Source organism: Electrona antarctica (genome assembly GCF_951216825.1).
Source record: "Electrona antarctica genome assembly, chromosome: 16".
Taxonomy (NCBI): Eukaryota; Metazoa; Chordata; class Actinopteri; order Myctophiformes; family Myctophidae; genus Electrona; species Electrona antarctica.
The window spans coordinates 29,022,327-29,038,655 of record NC_136797.1 but is presented as its reverse complement, the minus strand read 5'-3'; the positions used below and the strand labels follow the sequence as shown (position 1 = coordinate 29,038,655).

Here is a 16,329-nt window from a genome sequence, read left to right as displayed (position 1 = left end):
AACTAGTAACTAAAAGTTCAAGTAATGTAGTGGAGTAAAAGTACAATATTTGCCTCTGAGATGTAGTGGAGTAGAAGTAAAAAATACTGGACATTTGACATGCTCAAGCAAAGTACAAATACCTCAAAATTGTACTTAAGTACAGTACTTGAAAATGTTCATGGTGAAAAGGTTTTAAGTATAGGCTTGGCTTGGCTTGAACTGAGATGTTTTGTGTTTCAAATTATTCATGATAATTTCAATCATATTAATTGTGTTATGTCCTCCGGGCTAATGGCCAAGACGGAGATTATGTGTGTGTGTGCGTGCGCAAGCGTTCGTGTATGTGTGTATGCGTACGTGCGTGCCTGTGCGTGGCTAATCATGCAAACTCCCAGACCAATCAGTACCAAACTTTCTATGCATGCTGCCAGTAAGTCACGTATAGGTCACTCCGCCAATATTTCTCCAATCCGTCAATGACAATTAAGTGTCATCACGGCTATGGAGTGGAACTAAGAAATTGGGTGTATAAGCTGCGGCTATACTTAAAGACTGAGTATGGCTCATTCAACAGCAGTTCTACAATTGCACACATGCTCACGCACACACACACACACACGCCACAAGCACTCACGGTGACCAACAGAAACACATAGAGCTTGCGGAGGGAGAGGGCATCAGAGACATCGTAACACAGGCTTGGGATGAAATGACTGAGGGGGCGGTTGCCAGAGGGGACACCTGATTTTTATGTACATATAAAACAATATGTACATGAAACTAAAACTGAGGGGGAAGAATTTGCAACCGAGGGTGCCAGGCCCCCTCTGGCACCCCTGTGGCGCCCGGCCTGTCCTAACATATATATCAAGACTGCATGCACAAAGTCCCACAACAGTGGGGCTACTCGTGTGCACATGCACATGCACACATGTGCGCACACACACCGCACACGCACGCACGCACGCACTCACTCAATTAAAGACCACACATTGTACAAAAGTATTGCTATCAAAATGTGCTTAAAGTACCAAAAGTAGAAAGTACTCATGCAGAATGCCCATTTCAAGTATTCAATTGTGCAGCTTGTAGATTGACGATTATCTTTAAATGTCTGAAATGTATGGGGCGAAGTGGGAAATGTATGTTTTGTAGGCTAATAATAATTAAAATCCACAAAGTAACAATATTAACTAAAGTTGTCAAAATAGGTGTAGTGGAGTAAAAGTGTAACATTTGCCTCTGAGATGCTGCTGGTCTGAGATGTGGTGGTGCTGCTGGTGCAGAAGTAATAGTGCTGAAAATTGGAAATACTCCAGTAAAGTAAAAAAAGAATCCTCAAAATTGTATAGCCTACTTAAGTACAGTACTTGAGTAAATGTACTTTTACACCAGTCGGGACAACATATGCCAGGCACCTGTGCTGCACATGAATATGTGCAGGTGCACCACACCGCACGGACAGATACAAACAGAGAGAGAGAGAGAGAGAGAGAGAGAGAGAGAGAGAGAGAGAGAGAGTTTGTAGCGACTGCATAAAGGTCCTTGCAGATGCAGACTGACGTTGTGTTTTCGAAAAACGCATCCGTCTGCACTCTGCAAGAACCTTAAACCAAGACCTGACACCAGATTCTACTAAATGTCTTAGCAAATCCTGACAGTTTTCTGAAAAACGTATCAGTGGTGCCGCTGCATGGTGCTCGAACCTTTTCATGTCAAGGACCCACAGAATTATCTGTATTCAGCCGCGGACGCCATGGTTCCAGGGACCTCCCAGCAAGCAAATATTTGAGTTAAAAACGTTCACCGTACAAGCTTGTAGCGCGGCACCGAGTGCTATCTATGAGCTTGTAGATCTGCTATTTTTCAACAGCTGAAGTTTAAAATAATGGTTAAAGTGGTTAAGAGCTGTAAGGGGACACAGATGCGTCCTCAGGTCTACACGAGTTAAGACATAGTGCAAGTATAACTACTGCGGCATGCCTCCTGGTGCTTATTCATGCTGCAGAGAAGAAAATGATGTAACACTGTTAATATAATATATAAAATGATAATATCATTGCTGCCATCCAATGCGTCTACGCCAGACACTTCTGCATTCATTCCACTTCCCTGTAACTGTTTGAGCTTTACTCAAATACTGCCACTATCACAGGCCAGGGGCTTTAAAGGGCCCCTTGTGCAACCAGATCTTATTTTAAAGATGTTTGGGAGACAAGAAAGTCCAGGAAGGAAGTGAGCCCTGTGTCCATGACATCATGGAGCCCATGGACACTTTGAAATACTGAAAAACATCACATATTGCCCACATAAAAACCCCCAGGAAAGTGTTGCTTGACTCCCAAACATCATTAAAATAAGATCATGTTGCAAAAGGGGTGAAGTGGCCCTTTAAAACACCTCATACCAAAAATGTATTATCAATGCATGTATATGTCTACACCGAGTATCATTTATAATCAGCGCAATCCCGCCGTCATTCAACCACACAATGTTTAGCATAATTTAAGTACATAGTATGCCTCCAACAACATACCGGTACATGTGTTTTGGGTTGATGCAATGCCAGACATCATCCCTGTCAATGTCACACTCTGACAACCCTAACCGTTCTGCCACTTACCAGTACATATGCAGTAGTCACCTTACAGAGCCCTGGGTAGGCCACCCGGCCTGGCACAGACCAGCCCATTTCTAGTTGATTTATGTCGCTTAATGATAATGACATATTCAGCTACCTTGCTGAATAGGCCATGCATTTCTTTTAGCTCTAGAATAATTTCAGTGTGTCATTTGACATTTGATCTGAAAGAGGTCCTTTGAGTCAATAATAAGTGTGCATTTGCTTTATAGAGCAAGAGGGAGGCTCAGTCGGTAGCAACAAAGTGGGTGGGTGACTAAATGACTGTTGACCTTTTTTATTTACAATGTATGGACGTGAAGGACTGTGACATTTCGCCAGTGCCACTCAGCCATGCTGCACACCACCCTGCTATACTGAAATACTGTCTGGGACACTCACATGCCACATGCGCCCAGGGGTAGTCCGTTTGCTGTGGCAGTGGACGCTCGAATATGGGGCTCCACGTAATGTGTAATGTGATGAGTCACTTAAGTGTCTGGGTGATGCCGTCTGGCTTTTGTGTAGTCTAGACGTTAGCTAGACGTTTCACCCGCAGCGGTGGTTACTCTCGTGGCATGTGCTGTAGAGTTGTGGGTTTGGACCGTACTCTTTGCTTTTTGAACTACACAATCAGAGAACCTACATACCAGTAAGACGCCCTGAGGGTGAGAGGCGAGGTCACACAACAGAGCAACAGTCCTGCTGTCCGGTGTCCTGTGCTGTGAAGAGTTTTAAAGGTAAAGTCCATTCCCGGGATGGATATAGTGGGGCTCCAGAACAGCCACAATTAGGGATAGAGCAGACCATATGGACGTCCTGCCTCTCCCATGTTATGGCTGAGACTCAGCTTGAGGTGTCTGCTCACCTGATACAGCACTATACCCTATTATGGCAGCTGGCCCATGCCGGTTCCAATCTGACCCCGATGTCCTTTGCTACTGTATTTTCCACATGGGCCTTATACCCAGTCCAGATGGTCCCACCGGCTCTTGTTCACCCACATAGTGTCAGCCAGCCAAAAGGCTTTGTTGTGGGCCTCTCCGCGGGTATGAGGTGCTGCGCCCGTGTTTCCATGCCAGCTGGTGTCAGCAGATGTGTCGTCGCTAGAAGGCTAGGGGGTTGTGAGTCAGCGGCCACTATAGCGGCCACTAAATGGGCCCGAGGCGGGACAGCACAGCACGTGAAATGTGTTGGCGCCGAAAGGAAGTTTGCCTCTTCCTGGCCGCGCGCCGACAAGACCACGATGCACTGATCGGAACCGACAGCATGGTAGCCACGGCCTCGTCTTCTCTCGGGGCAGAGATGCCCCTCCTCTGGGGGTGGTCTGGTCGCCCTGTTCACCTCTGCTCATTCAGTCTTCTCCCACCCCTGTAGCATGTCAATCTGGTCCCCGGGTGGCTCTGAACTGGCCCCAGCTCTTTCCACAGCTGTCACAGTGGCTCAGTGGTTAGCACTGGTGCCTTACATAGCAACACAACGGAGTACATTCAAGTTGCATCATCTGACCCGAGCGGGGGGTCAATCCCCCCCAATACGTTTGGAAAGTACAACAGTGCGGAGAGATAGTCTGTTCCCTGAGAGAACAACGGTTATGACGTAACCTAATGTTCTATACGGCTGTTGGCCTGCTGTCATAAAACCATAGTGTTGGTTTGAAGCCAAAACCCAAACTTCATTCTTCATCCTTTATTCGGATCAGTGTTGATTTCGTCGACTAAAACGATGACGAAAAATGGTCGTCAACTACGGTTTTACACTGAGGAAAACTGAATAAAAACGAAATAAAAACTAAGCCATGATGACTAAAATGATATATTGACAATTTCGTCAACAAATACAAACTAGACTGAAATGTTAGGGAGGGACTAGTGGAGAAGAGATCCAGTAGAACTAAAAGACAACTCATTTTATGCTTGGTTGCATGCTGAAAATAGCAGATCTGCAAGCTCACAAAGCGCCGCAGCGTGACGCGTTGTGAGCTTGTAGATCGGCTACTTTCAGCAAGTGTAAAATCAGCCATTACGATGCCATTAAGGCCCGCCAAAATTACACATTACGGTCAAGCTACACCAGGCTTTTCTTGCGCGTTTACCCTAAACGTGCGGCCCACGCGTGCGTTTTTTAAAATAGGACTGGACCTAAATGAAATGCACGTGCGGGGGTAAACGCGCGCGTTTTGTAAAATTGTACCACCTAGTAGCAAAAGAGGCTGAACAAACACGCACATCCAATTACCTATAGGCTGGGTGCCGGATCAAAAGACAGTCATAGAGTAAGAATAAAAAAGTCTGCACACCAATTTCAGCTCCCAAATATTTCTTTACTTAAAGGTGGTAACGTTTCGGGCCAAAGCCCTTCCCCACACTTTGTACCACCTTACACAAAATCAAGTTCACTGTCAAGTTAATGACTGCCTGTAGCAAAGTAGCTTAATTGTTTTGTACATTGCTCAGGAAATGTAGCCAACAGCGCTAAATAAATCAGTTGGATTTGTTAAATATTATGTTTCCATTAGTGAGCATATTATGAATATGTAGTTGCTTCAGACTAAAGTCTGCTTTGGTGATTGATGCAAAAATAGGCCTGAGTGTTCAGAAAGACAGCCTCCAACATACCTTGTGGTATGTTATTAGGCTTCATTTTACATTCGTGTTAGTCTACAGTCTATGAAAGAAAATGTATTCAAATGTATTAGAATGAACGTCATTCCTCTTAACCACATGAACCCTGGCATCCATATTCTGGGGCAAACAGACAGGAGGAAAAAAGGCAATCAACCGGCTCACAACAACGCGTCCGATTGCGATGCATTGTGACCTTGTAGATCAGCTATTTTCAACAACGAGATTTGGCGCAGACGGAAAAAAGGAGGGGACAAAGTGTAGACCCCGGGGGACCTCGGCGAACTATAAAACTATAAATATAGCCGCGAGTGAGTCCCCTGAGGCCTTTTACGGGCATCACTTCCTGTTGTCATTCATTCAATTTATTTGAGTGATCTATGTCAGTCAATAATAATTGAAGTCGAGAACACTGCCTGGAAAACATCACAAAGGGTCATATTAATCTGCCTACTTATCTGGCTCTTGACACTTTTACTCTTAGCAGCAGTGTTGATTTCGTTGACTGACGAAAAATGTTTAGTTCGAAACTAAATTAAAACTAAGCTAAGACGACTAAAACTAAGACTAAATATTTTGACAATTTCATCATACCAACTAGACAAAAATGTTAGGAAGGGACTAGAGATGCAAAAGTCATTTTACACTTGTTTGCATGCTGAAAATAGCAGATCTACAAGCTCACAACAGAGCTTGTAGATCTGCTATTTTCAGCAAGTGTAAGTAGCCATAACTCCTGCCCTGTGTTTCATTGTTACTGGCTGCTGCTGTGTCACCTGAATTAGAGCTCTTTAAGATTCTGTGAAGCACTAACGCACTCCCTTGAGAGCATTCGCCCCAGAGCCGGAAGAGGTGTATATACCTTTCTATGTCTATGGTTCACCATAGATATAGAAAGGTACAGTGTCACGGACAGTGAGGTGCCAGAGTGAACCCAGCACCTGTTCAGCATGAACTCAGGACCATGGACACTGTCACTGTGCTAGAGTAAATCCAACAGTGTTTCGGAAAGGTTCCTTCAAATGGCAAGGGGCTCTGTGTTCAATTAATCAAAACTGAGATGTGGCAAAATTCAACGTTACTAGCGCGACACAGACAACGCGACTGCGTGGGCGCCCAGAGGCAAGGGGGGCACACGGCCGCCCACCCGTGACGTCTGTAAAATAAAATTATAAACACATACAGAGATCCAATGACAGTTGAGTTGAACAAAGTTTGGCAGAGCCTGGTGGTGTGGCTGCTGCAAGCACACACACACATCATAGGCACACACATGCCCCGCCTCCCAATAATAACGTGAAGGAAGTCAGTCAGAAGTGTCTGTGGCGAGTGTGCAGTGGGCTTTCCCAGTCTCGAGTCCCGACAGCCAGGTACGTTCACAAATTACTACAAAAAACTACAACGGTACAGTGCCCCGCCGTTTATAAACCAACACGCAGTTTGGGCTTGTCTTTACAGGCTGCAGCTGTTGCTCTGATTACAATAGCGACAGGTATACTGTCACAACTGCTGTACAGTGCCCCGCTGCGCTGTTTATAAGCCAAAAGCAGTCCGTGTGGGCTACGTTCACAGGCACTCACTGATCAGCCTGCGTCGGGGCCCACTGACATCTAGTTACGCGTCTGGTGAGAGTGGTACGTAAAAGCGTCCTTACTGTACAGTAAAGTGCATGTACAATGCGTGCGTGCGTGCGTGCGTGCGTGCGTGCGTGCGTGCGTGCGTGCGTGTATTATTAAAGTGCATACTTTGAGTACTGTGGGGCAGCAGTGGCTCAGGGGTAGAGTGACCGGATGGGAACTGCAAGGTTGCCAGTTCGAACCCGGGCTCCCCCAGAGTTAGTGTCAAAGTGTCCTTGAGCAAGACTCTGAACCCCTAATTGCTCCCAATGTGCAGGTTGGTGCCTTGCATGGTTTCCTCTGGCATCAGTGTGTGAATGTGTGAATGTGTGTTTGAATGTGTGCATGTAATGCACAATCTATGTAAAGCGCCTTGGATAAATGCAACATTTACCATTTACTGTGTACACAGTGTATATATACTATAAAGTACTGTGTACAATCAGTGGTTGTACCAGGTACAGTGTATATACTATAGAGTACTGTGTACTATCAGGTAGTACCAGGTACAGTGTATATACTATAGTATACTATAGTATATACAGTAGCAGTAGTAGTACCAGGTTCTCGGAGGATGAGTTGGGCCGTTGCCACGGCGTCGCCGGCCTCGTTCTCTGCGACGCACTGGTAGAAGCCCTCGTCTGATTGGACCAAACCCAGGATGTGGAGATTGCTTCCATCCTATTGGACGACAGATGGAGCAATGGAGAGAGAGAGAGATATGCCGTTTAGCAGTTTTCATATGAGATCCATCAGTCCATACTTTAATCTAGTGGTTTTCAACCAGTGGTCCTTGCGGGGGTTCCAGGTGGTACTCAGCTAAGTGATGGAGAGTTGGTAACCAAATGGACCCTTACCATTAACACGTATATATCTTTAACTCTTGAGAGTGTAAAATGAAACCAGATGGACCCTTTGCCGGGTCCATTTGGTTTAATGTTACGCACTTAAGAGTTAAACATCTGCATTACTTAATGTACAAGAAGTCTACTGCACCATTAGAGAATGCCTGTCGTTTGCCTGTTATCTCCTACCTACAGCATGGAATTGAACAAAATCTTATCCAACAACACCAAAATATTCGTTAGTTTTGGGTCTGAGTGGCTCAAATGTCGAAAAAATTATGGGCCTTGATATGAAAAAGGTTGAAAACCACCGAGTACTGCATTATATTACTACTAGTTTCGTGTTGCCAGACTGTTGCCTCTCGCAATTTTCAAATGCTTCCGTCATACAGTCTGGAGCAACGGAAGCTCTGATCACGAGCAAGCGCTAAAGCGGAAGTGGAGCATATAGTTGTGAAGTTAGAATTACTTCCGGGTGCAATGAACTTTTTTAATTCAATGTTATGACATTTTTGTCAAGAAGAGCATCATGATCACAGAAATTTCTAAATAGAAAATAACACCCGTGTGAAGTGAGGGGTGATCTTATCATCGTACATCATCAAATATCATCTCATTCCGGCCAATCAGAATTTGCGTCCTCACCTTCGTCTTCAATGTTTCTGTTTACGCAATGGTTGTGTTTACACAAACACTCAAACACTGTCCATTCATTGTCAATGGCATTTAATGTTTGTGTTAGGAAAAAGTTTGTGTTTACACACACACACTAAAAGCTGGACATAGGAGGGGCGACAGCCCCTCAAAAATCACACTTGTGTGAAGTGAGGGGCGCCTAGAAATGTTTGTTTAAAGTGTTCTAAACAAACTTTAAATGTCCATAGACTTCTCTGCCACTCTGTTTAAAGTGCTCTAAACAAACATTACCAGACAAAAATAAAAGTCCATAGACTCCGGCTGCCACATGAAGTACAGTAATTCCGAAAGCCAGACATCGGAGGGGATAGCGCCCCCTCAAAAAACAGTTCAATATGTATCTGACTGCTTGTATTAACCATTATGAACATGTTGCCATATTGTGCAGTAATGCAGACGAGTGAGATGCATCTAGATTAAGACTGAAGCTCACCATGATCTGGAAGTAGTCGCTGGGAATGACCTCCTCCCCGTTTTTCAGCCAATGAACCCTCGGCGCCGGGTTGCCAACAGCGCCGCAGTCCAGTTCAACGTCAGACGCAACGGAGGCGAATGTGTTGCTAGGATATGAGAGGAACTGAGGTGGGACTGGGGAGAGATGGAGAGAGAGAGAGAGAGAGAGAGAGAGAGAGAGAGAGAGAGAGAGAGAGAGAGAGAGAGAGAGAGAGAGATTTACAACACACTCCAGCTCCCAATGGCGAATTGTTCTTGAGTAAGACACCTTGCATGATTGCCTGCACACTTGGTTTGTTGATGCAGTGGTTCTCAAAGTGTGGTATGGGGACTCTGTAATGCTATATCTGTAATATAGCATAAAAATCTATTTAACCACTTTAACCCTATATATTAGGGTATATCCGAATATAGCCGATCCAACACATTGTGAGCTTATAGATCTGCTATTTCCCAAAATGTAGATTGTCTAGAAGTCTAGAAGTCTAGAATATTCTTTAATAATACTGAATACTTTTGAATTAGGTTTTAACACAAATCTTTTCTTGTGCATGGGGCTGTTGGCACATCATGTACGCAGCCAAATACGATATAGGCTACATGTGATTTTGAGGGTTCATATGAAAATGTCTGAGAACCACCAGTGTGTGTGTGTGCGCGTACGTGCGCGTACGTGCGCGCGTGCGTGCGTGCGTGCGTGCGTGCGTGCGTGCGTGGGTGCATGCATGCGTGCGTGGGTGTGAACGTATACAGTAACACACATTGTAAAAGGACTGTATTGCTATACTGCTACTACTTCCCACATAAAAAGCCCCTTTCCATAATGTCCTCAAAAATAAAGCATGAAGGATGATGCTAATCCTGAACCTCCCCGTGTAAAGTCAAAGGGGACGCTTCCAATTACCAACCAATTAGATTTAATGAAGATTGGACCTGGCCACGTGATTGGCCGGAGGTGCGTAATGGCCACATACAGTACAGACATCTTGCATCTCCGTGTTTTAACATTTCATGTTTTTTCGTAAAATGAACGCCCTACTTCGTCATACGAAAGTAGAAAAAATAGCCGATACAAGCTCTAAAAAATTAATCTTAATTAATCCTGAAAATGTTGGACATATGAGGTTTCCACCCGACAGCAACTATATTACTGCAGCTATAGTACATGAGCACTTACTGTGTGTGTGTGTGTGTGTGTGCGTGCGTGCGTGCGTGCGTGCGTGCGTGCGTGCGTGCGTGCGTGCGTGCGTGCGTATATGTCTGCCCCAGGCGTCTTTATGGGTGAAACCGCTTTAGTTGCCAAGGTGACTGAGTGGTGTCATATCTCATCACATCGTCCAACTAACCATGGAGACATCCCATAATGTCCATCATGTTCGACTTCCATTAGAACAAGTCTAAAAGCACTGCTGGCGATCTCTATAGAACAGGGGTTTTCAACAGGTGGTCCGTGGACCACTGGAGGTCCGTGGAAGTATTGCATGTGGTCCCTCATCATTCATTTAGTAATGTAGGATTTGTTGATTTTTAAAACTGTTGTATAACTGATGTATACACATGGGATGCATAGCAAGTGCACTAATCTAGCCCATATCCCCACCCAACACAACAGTGGTCCCCAGGTTGACTCTAAGTCAGGGTGGTAGTAGTAGTAGTAGTAGTAGTAGTAGTACAGTAGTAGTATTAGTAGTAGTAGTTGTAGCAGTAGTTGTAGTAGTAGTAGTAGTAGTAGTAGTAGTAGTAGTAGTAGTAGTTGTAGTAGTAGTAGTAGTTGTAGCAGTAGTAGTAGTAGTAGTTGTAGCAGTAGTTGTAGTACTTTAAAACATCAAACGTTAAGGCAATAAGGAGTAGTTCTGCCAATGTTGAACCTATTCTGTTGTTCTGATGTGAGATCATAATAGAATAGACTAGAGTATAGGCCTAATAATGTGGTGGGGAAATTCACTGGAGAAAAGAAATACAACACAGAAGTATATTGATTATTATGTATATTATGATTTCCTCACAGCATCAAAGCGGATTTAGGTTCAATATCGGGAATTGGGTTTCCCTTTAAGAGACAGAGCATTAAAGCGGCGCAAAAATAAACTCATTCTAAATAATTGAATAAAAAATATATATATAAAAAGTTAAAATACAACTGAAGAATTATAGGAGAAGAATAAAAGCCACTGAATCCCAAACCTTATAGTAAAAAGCCAGCGGCAGACAGAAAAGTCTTCCGCTTTGATGTGAGTGTTGTAGCAGACTTGCAGTTTTGCTTGCATAAAAGACACTGCTTCTCTAAGGTTTAGTTCTGACTCTGCATGGCTTCAGACAGCAGACATGTCCCAGACTGAGAGGAATGAATGATGCAGCGCAATGCTTTATTCTAAGCTTCGTGAACCAATAGTAACATTTTGGAGTAAATGTGAATATGTGAGAACTAGTCCTATGATCCACTAGTAAGGCGTACTAGTGTAGCCTCGGCCGGGAGGCGAACCCGCCCGGGACGTATATGGAGTGTTGATTACTAATACTATGACAAAGAAATATTCGTCGACTACCTTTTTTCACTAACGAAAACTACATGGAAACTAAATTAAAACTAAGCTATGATGACTAAAACTAAGACTAAATATATTGACAGTATAAACTAGACTAAAATGTAATGGAAGGGACTAGTGGACAAGAGATCCAGGACAAGACATTTTACAATTGACCAATAGCGCCTAAGCCCCTCCCCAAACTACTATGGTCCAATTACAGCTAAGCATAACATGGGTTAGACTTAGAGCGTTAGACAAACCTCTCCACCAATAGTTTTCCTACATGATAAAACATTGTTTTAAAAAAGAAATGTCACACACATATTTTTCCAGTGCATATGGCAGGCATTGTTGACGGATTTGGAAGAGATTTTGAAGGTCTGGTTCCAAAAATTAACCAGTATTTGATGGAAAGTGTCTAAGTGGGAGTGTCTAAGTGGGAGAGGGTGGGGCTTAGCTAAAGCAGATATACAAGCTCACAACGTGTCACGCTGCAACCCGTTGTGAGCTTGTAGATTGGCTAGCAAGTGTAAAATCAGCCATTACAACGGCATCAAGGTCTGCAAAAATACATTTTAAAGCTAGACTAACACTAAAACCTTCCAGGTGTCTAAAATGTGACTAAAACTAAATGAAAACTATTCATAAGACTATGACTAAAACTAAAATCAAAACCTATCCCACCCGCTGCCACCAATGTAGCCTCGGCCGGGAGGCGAACCCGGGACCTATATGGATCCGATTGGCGTGTATACGTTACGTCAGCTAACAAGCCAGGCCAGTAGGCAATCAGCAACGCATAGCACCAGCGTATAGCCTACAGTAGCAGTGTTAATTTTGTTGACTATAATAATAGACTTAAAGACTATACATAGACTATAGACTAAGACTAAATCAGAATTTGCTCATTTTGATTAGCAGTAGTATAGTAGGCTACTTTACCTCAAGTAGTATAGACAGTGCTAATGTTAACTTTACCTGTCTGTCTGTCTGTCTGTCTGTCTGTCTGTCTGTCTGTCTGTCTGTCTGTCTCTCCTTTGCACACAAATCAAATCAAGCTAACACGTCTGTTTGTCAGATAATCTCTCTGTAATCCCGGATTACAGGGGAGATTATCAACTTAATCCAGAAACGCTTGTGAAGAGAGGAGAGGAGAGGAGAGGAGAGGAGAGGAGAGGAGAGGAGAGGAGAGGAGAGGAGAGGAGAGGAGAGGAGAGGAGAGGAGAGGAGAGGAGAGGAGAGGAGAGGAACTTAAACTATATTGAATTAACTGATTTAAATTCAGTTTAAATTACTCTATTCAATTTAATTTAAATTCCTGTTCAACGACCTCTGTACGGACCTACATGAACCTACATACAAGGACTTCTAATAAAGATTTGAGTTAAACATCTCCATCGGGTGTCCTGAATGGTGCCACACCTGGTGGAGTGCTATCCCATTAACGGGATATTTCACTTTATCATCTACTCGCAGGCTTATGTGAACACCCCAGACAGTTTTTAAATTGCTCCATTCAGTATTTAGATATTTGAAATTCATTTTAGCTGCCCCCTTCCTATACAAACCCACAACTCGCAAACCCATCCTATCCCACAAACCCATCCTATACAAACCCATTGTAACCATGATAGAGTTCTGAGTTATGAGGCTTTGAAAATCCTACTTTGACTGGAGGTAAATGGGGGCCGTGTGCAAAGACCCTGGTGCTGGGGGTGATGGAGGCGTTGCCTAGCAACCGGACCAATGTGAAAAGCTGATATTCGGCCTAACCGCTTCATATACATTATGGTGTAAAGGGGGGGAGGTACGGATATATTCGTAGTTGGCAAAAAAAAGTGGCGCTCTGAGCCAACCACCAGATGGCGCTGTGGTGCCGAATTAGTTAATAATAATAATAATAATAATAAGTCACATTTAATGACCTCAAATGACAGGCAGAGGAGCAGAAGAAGGATATGCATTGATATCGTTAAGGGCAGCCACTGAACCGAGAGGACGTCAATTAAGTAAAGGACCTAATTTAATTACCACCAGTCAGATTTAATTATGCCGTTTAAGGGCCTCCAATTAAATTTGAAGATCTCCAGAGTGTGTTTATATGACTTCAATACCCCAAAAAATATGAAGACCTCCAGGGTGTCCTTATGTGTCTAGCCCGAAGATCAAACAAAAAAGAGCACACTCCTCACGTCCTTGACATGAAATAGTTTGAGAACCACTGATATAGAAAGATAGGTTTTTCAGAAAACTGTGAGGATTTAGAATAGACATTTGTAGAATCTGGTCTCAGTCCTAAATGGTTTCATAGGGATACAACGTTTCGGTCACTCGAGTGACGAGTGACATTTTTTGCTCTTCAAGTTCATAACTCGGACGCACCTGTCCGTAGATGGACGCACCTGTCCGTAGATGTGCAAAAAGACCTTTTCTTCTAAGTATGTGTCTCACCCAATACGTCCAGCCGACAGGAAGAGGAAATGTTCTGGTTCCTGTTGGTCGCAACACACATGTACGCGTCGCCGTCGTCAACGGTCACCGTGGAGATGAGGAGGTTGCTTCCGCCTAGCAACACATACTTTTTAGACCTGAGAGAGAGAGGGGGGGAGAGAGAGAGAGAGAGAGAGAAAGAGAAAGAGAAAGAGAGGAGAGGAGAGGAGAGGAGAGGAGAGGGGAGAGGAGAGGAGAGGAGAGGAGAGGAGAGGAGAGGAGAGGAGAGGAGAGGAGAGGAGAGGAGAGGAGAGGAGAGGAGAGGAGAGGAGAGGAGAGGAGAGGAGAGGAGAGGAGAGGAGAGGAGAGGAGAGGAGAGGAGAGGAGAACAGTGTGGTAAGTATAGATATTCTCCTGGACTGGTCATAAATTATTCAGATACAAGTGAAAGTTGCTCTGTCAAATTTGTACATGAGCTAAAGTACTTGCTTGCAAAAATACTTAAGTATGCAAAAAAAGTACCGAAAATAAATAGTAAAAATAGCAGACATGCAAGCTCGCAACGTGTCATATCGCATTGCGAGTTTACAGAACAGCTATTTATAAACGTAGTGGGGTAAAAAGCAGTCTTTGAACTTGAAGTATCCAAAAACACAAATACTCGTACTTAAGTACTTAAGTAAATGTCCTTCTTTACTGTGTGCACCATTGGTGAATCCAGACAAACCTGCTCTCGATGACCTCGTCTCCTTTCAGCCAATGGAAGGAAGGCGTGGGGAAACCGGAGGCGGAGCATTCCAGAACAACGTCCGAGCCGAGGCGAGCTGAGGTTCGGATTGGCCGTTGGAGGAACTGCAGACTTCTGGCCACGCCCGGTTCTACAGAGGGTAGTGATGTGATTGGTTGATTGGTAACATTAGTACAATTAATGACACTATCTGTTACTGTGTGTGTGCAAAGCCGAGCGGTGCCCAAAGTTATTTGCTACCCTTGCTCTCCAGGGACAAGTAGCCTGGCATGATGTCTGTGTGGAACCTCCATTTCCAAGGGGCAAATAAAAAAAATGCCTCTAGTGATAAACCCGCCGCATATTTGCATACTAGGCCCTGATTGGTCCCTCACTACTTCGGAGGGAGTGAAATCCAATCACAACTGTGAGTGAGTGGTTCCAGACCAAATCTGACATTTTAAAAATATATGTGTAATTGCTTTTGCAGGTTTCCATGCAGGCTAGTAGCAGAGTACACGAAGGCTCTTTTCCCAAACTCAGTATGTAAGTAGTGTGATCATAAGCTCTAAGATGGGTTTCATGTAATAGTTATGAACCAAAGTAAAAGGGGAGCTGACCAATGATTTATAGATGAACATTTACCCAATAAAAACTGCCTATGGGCACTCATGGATGGCCAGCTGACTAAAGCACACAGAGTGCAATGAAGGGTAGGTGATTCACAGCCAGTAATGCATCTTATTACACCATGGTAAGCAGTGCCCAACATGTGTAGTGGGGTGGAACACGCATCCTACTAAAAATGAATGATCTGAATGTGTACATGGACATTAGCCATAATGTGGAGGGAGTGAGTGAAGTTGACTTTTCACGTTTCCCAAAGGCATTTTCGCTGTGGCAACGCTTTGGTTCTACGGGATCTATAGTTGGATAGACTTTGGAATGAAACTTTTAGTTTTAGTCATGTTTTAGTCACCTGAAATGTTTTAGTGTTAGTCTACTTTTAGTTGACTAAAGGGAGGCGTGCTTTGCGTCACATGACTTTAGTAAGGAAGTAGACAACAACAAGAAGAACGAGCCTCGGGGCCTCAGGTTTTGTACAGGTATGGTCTGTGATCTCTACTGCTCGGGGTCGGAACTCATACTTGAGGGGCGCTAGCCCCCCCTAGCTTTTGCCCCCACACGTCTTTCATTGACAATGAAAGGAGAAATGAGGTCAAATGTCCGCTAAATCTTGTCCCCACATGTTCATGAGATGATGTATGATGATGTATAATGATAAGAGCGTCCCTTACTTCACACAGGTGTAATTTTTGAGGGGCGCTAGCCCCTCCTATATACAGCTTTTGTCCCCACAAAATGTCCGCAACACAAACATTAAATGCCATTTGACAATGAAGGGGAAATTTACGTCATCTTGTCCCCACATGTCTCATATTTGCATTGACAATGAAAGGAGAAATTAGGTCAAATGTCTGCCAAATATGACGTAAATGTGTGGCAACAGGCAACAGGCATTCTGATTGGCCAGTATGAGATGATGCATGATGATGATAAGAGCACCCCTCACTTCACACGAGTGTGATTTTTTTCCATCGATTTGACCGCTAACAGTTGGTGGTCAAAATGCGGAAGTGTTACCAGAGCACTCAATGTTAAACCCCAGCTGCTGCGAGGGGTTTCCTCGTGATAAAAGCACGGGCCCGACTGCAGTTCCAACTTTGACCACTACGCCTCGGTGGCTTTAACGTTGGCCAGCCGCTCTGGAGGCTTGGCATCTCTCTGTGTCCATGTTTTCTTTTCTC

General features: G+C 44.1%; 1 protein-coding gene across 2 annotated transcripts in view; it reads right to left on the bottom strand.

The window, feature by feature from the left end:
- Window positions 1-16,329, bottom strand: part of dcc (DCC netrin 1 receptor) — a 65,310-nt gene that overhangs the window by 39,687 nt on the left and 9,294 nt on the right. For both annotated transcript variants that reach the window (XM_079525086.1, XM_079525087.1), the window contains exons 5-8: window positions 14,522-14,672; window positions 13,816-13,952; window positions 8,817-8,971; window positions 7,403-7,523 (exon numbers count right to left, since the gene is read on the bottom strand). In XM_079525086.1, coding sequence (XP_079381212.1) covers window positions 7,403-7,523; window positions 8,817-8,971; window positions 13,816-13,952; window positions 14,522-14,672 — 564 coding nt within the window. The remainder of the gene's footprint in view (window positions 1-7,402; window positions 7,524-8,816; window positions 8,972-13,815; window positions 13,953-14,521; window positions 14,673-16,329) is intronic.